At 31.4% G+C, this 1,636-nt stretch overlaps 3 protein-coding genes across 3 annotated transcripts in view; 1 reads left to right on the top strand and 2 right to left on the bottom strand.

The window, feature by feature from the left end:
- LOC108688637 (WD repeat and HMG-box DNA-binding protein 1-like) overlaps positions 1-641 on the bottom strand; it is a 12,057-nt gene extending 11,416 nt beyond the window's left edge. The window contains exons 1-3 of the mRNA XM_018194979.1: positions 539-641; positions 312-456; positions 92-225 (exon numbers count right to left, since the gene is read on the bottom strand). Coding sequence (XP_018050468.1) covers positions 92-225; positions 312-388 — 211 coding nt within the window. The 5' untranslated portion in view covers positions 389-456; positions 539-641. The remainder of the gene's footprint in view (positions 1-91; positions 226-311; positions 457-538) is intronic.
- Positions 642-904: 263 nt separating this feature from the next.
- LOC108688635 (mitochondrial import receptor subunit TOM20 homolog) overlaps positions 905-1,636 on the top strand; it is a 2,097-nt gene continuing 1,365 nt past the window's right edge. Inside the window, exon 1 of the mRNA XM_018194977.1 lies at positions 905-1,125. Coding sequence (XP_018050466.1) covers positions 999-1,125 — 127 coding nt within the window. The 5' untranslated portion in view covers positions 905-998. The remainder of the gene's footprint in view (positions 1,126-1,636) is intronic.
- Positions 1,115-1,636, bottom strand: part of LOC108688634 (porphobilinogen deaminase) — a 7,555-nt gene continuing 7,033 nt past the window's right edge. The window contains exon 6 of the mRNA XM_018194976.1: positions 1,115-1,183. Within this exon, the coding sequence (XP_018050465.1) occupies positions 1,141-1,183 (43 nt within the window). The 3' untranslated portion in view covers positions 1,115-1,140. The remainder of the gene's footprint in view (positions 1,184-1,636) is intronic.

Genomic DNA, 1,636 nt, shown 5'->3' with positions numbered 1-1,636 from the left:
AAAATATAATATATATTTATTATGTCTCTTTTAAACATCATCTTGATACAGTATTCCTTTTGAAGAAGATCTTTACAGATGCTCATTACTACTTCATAACTATTAAGTACCTTTGAGATAACAGTAATTGCTTGTTCTGAAATACAACTGGTGGTCGGGTCATCGTCCATTAAATTTAACCAGAATCTAACGTCCCCATCGCAACCACACGTAATGAGCCCTCTTCTACAATCCCAGACACATTCAATAATAACTTTCTGTGATAAATTCAGTATATATACAAATACAATAATATACATAATGTCATTTACTTTTCGCCAGAATAATAGCAAACGTCAGTGTGTCCTTCTTGATGAGCATATCGCATGGGTTTCCTTATTAATGACATGTTCACGAATTATCGCCAAAAGATTCAGGTGATAAATTATCAAAGGCACTTGTATATCTTTCATCAATCTATAAATATTTCCAAATACTTGTTAATTTACTAACACAAAATACGAAGCAAATATACAAACCATTTTTATAAGAAACATACCGAAATTGATATTTATTCGTTTTTCATTTTTAGTCATGCAATTATACCCGCTGTTTTATCCATACATTTCGTTTACTCCGGTTATCTTTCTCCCTTCTTCTTCAAAAAGAAGCAAAACAAAGGCAGGCTGCAAGAAGAAAGAGTAGACGTGCCCGTATTTTAAATGAAATCCGTTTACTGGCTCCCCTGTATGTATATAGAACTATGTAGCCACAAATATTTTCGGCGGATAACACATAACTGGACATAGCGTGTTACCTATTAGTCAACTATCTGTGACGTGCTTCGCAGTTTCATATTTTATGCACATAGAGACGCTGATGTCTAAAACTGTTTCTCGCGGGCATGTTCAGTGCGCACGATGAGAAAAGTGATGGAAAGCAACCTTTTCCATGATGGCCGAGGTTGCGACAAGGGTTTCATGAATTTTCTGTAATATATCAGGATTTTGTGTATTAGAATGACCATGATTTCCAAAACCGCAGTCGGCATTGCAGTTGGGATCGCCGGAATCTTTGTTGGCTATTGTTTTTATTTTGATCAAAAGCGTCGCAATGATCCCGATTTCAAAAAGAAGCTCCGTGAACGTAAGTTCTGATTTTTCATTCTCGTGCACGCGTGACTTCCTCGTGGTGATATACGTTTCTAAGAGAAATCAATATGTCTCTGGTAAAGACAGGTTTAATTCTTTTTGACACGTACATTACATTAATCATCTAGTTCATTTTATACATTTATACATTTACATAAATCCTTTTTTATATATTAAAATTTTTAATATATTTATATATTAAAAATCATTTCATTTTAATATTTATTATTGCATTATAAATGTAATTATAAATATAGGGAAAAGAAGAGGTGGTGACCTTAAAATTTGTTAATTTTTCCTAATTTTGTGATGAGATAAAAAGAAAAAAATGTATATTTTTCAGATTCATTTCAGTCTTGATTATTATTTGTAAAAATTAAAAAGTTGTAAAATAAATTAGAATTTTTTTAAATTTATATTTTTTAAGAACATATCAATTTTATCTTATCCCTATATCACACATATATGGGTAAGAATTTCAATAACGAATAAGATTACAGAAAGAC

Source organism: Atta colombica, unplaced genomic scaffold (genome assembly GCF_001594045.1).
Source record: "Atta colombica isolate Treedump-2 unplaced genomic scaffold, Acol1.0 scaffold236, whole genome shotgun sequence".
NCBI classification, from domain to species: domain Eukaryota; kingdom Metazoa; phylum Arthropoda; class Insecta; order Hymenoptera; family Formicidae; genus Atta; species Atta colombica.
The sequence above is the reverse complement of the archived record's forward strand: the minus strand, read 5'-3'. Positions and strand labels throughout refer to the sequence as shown.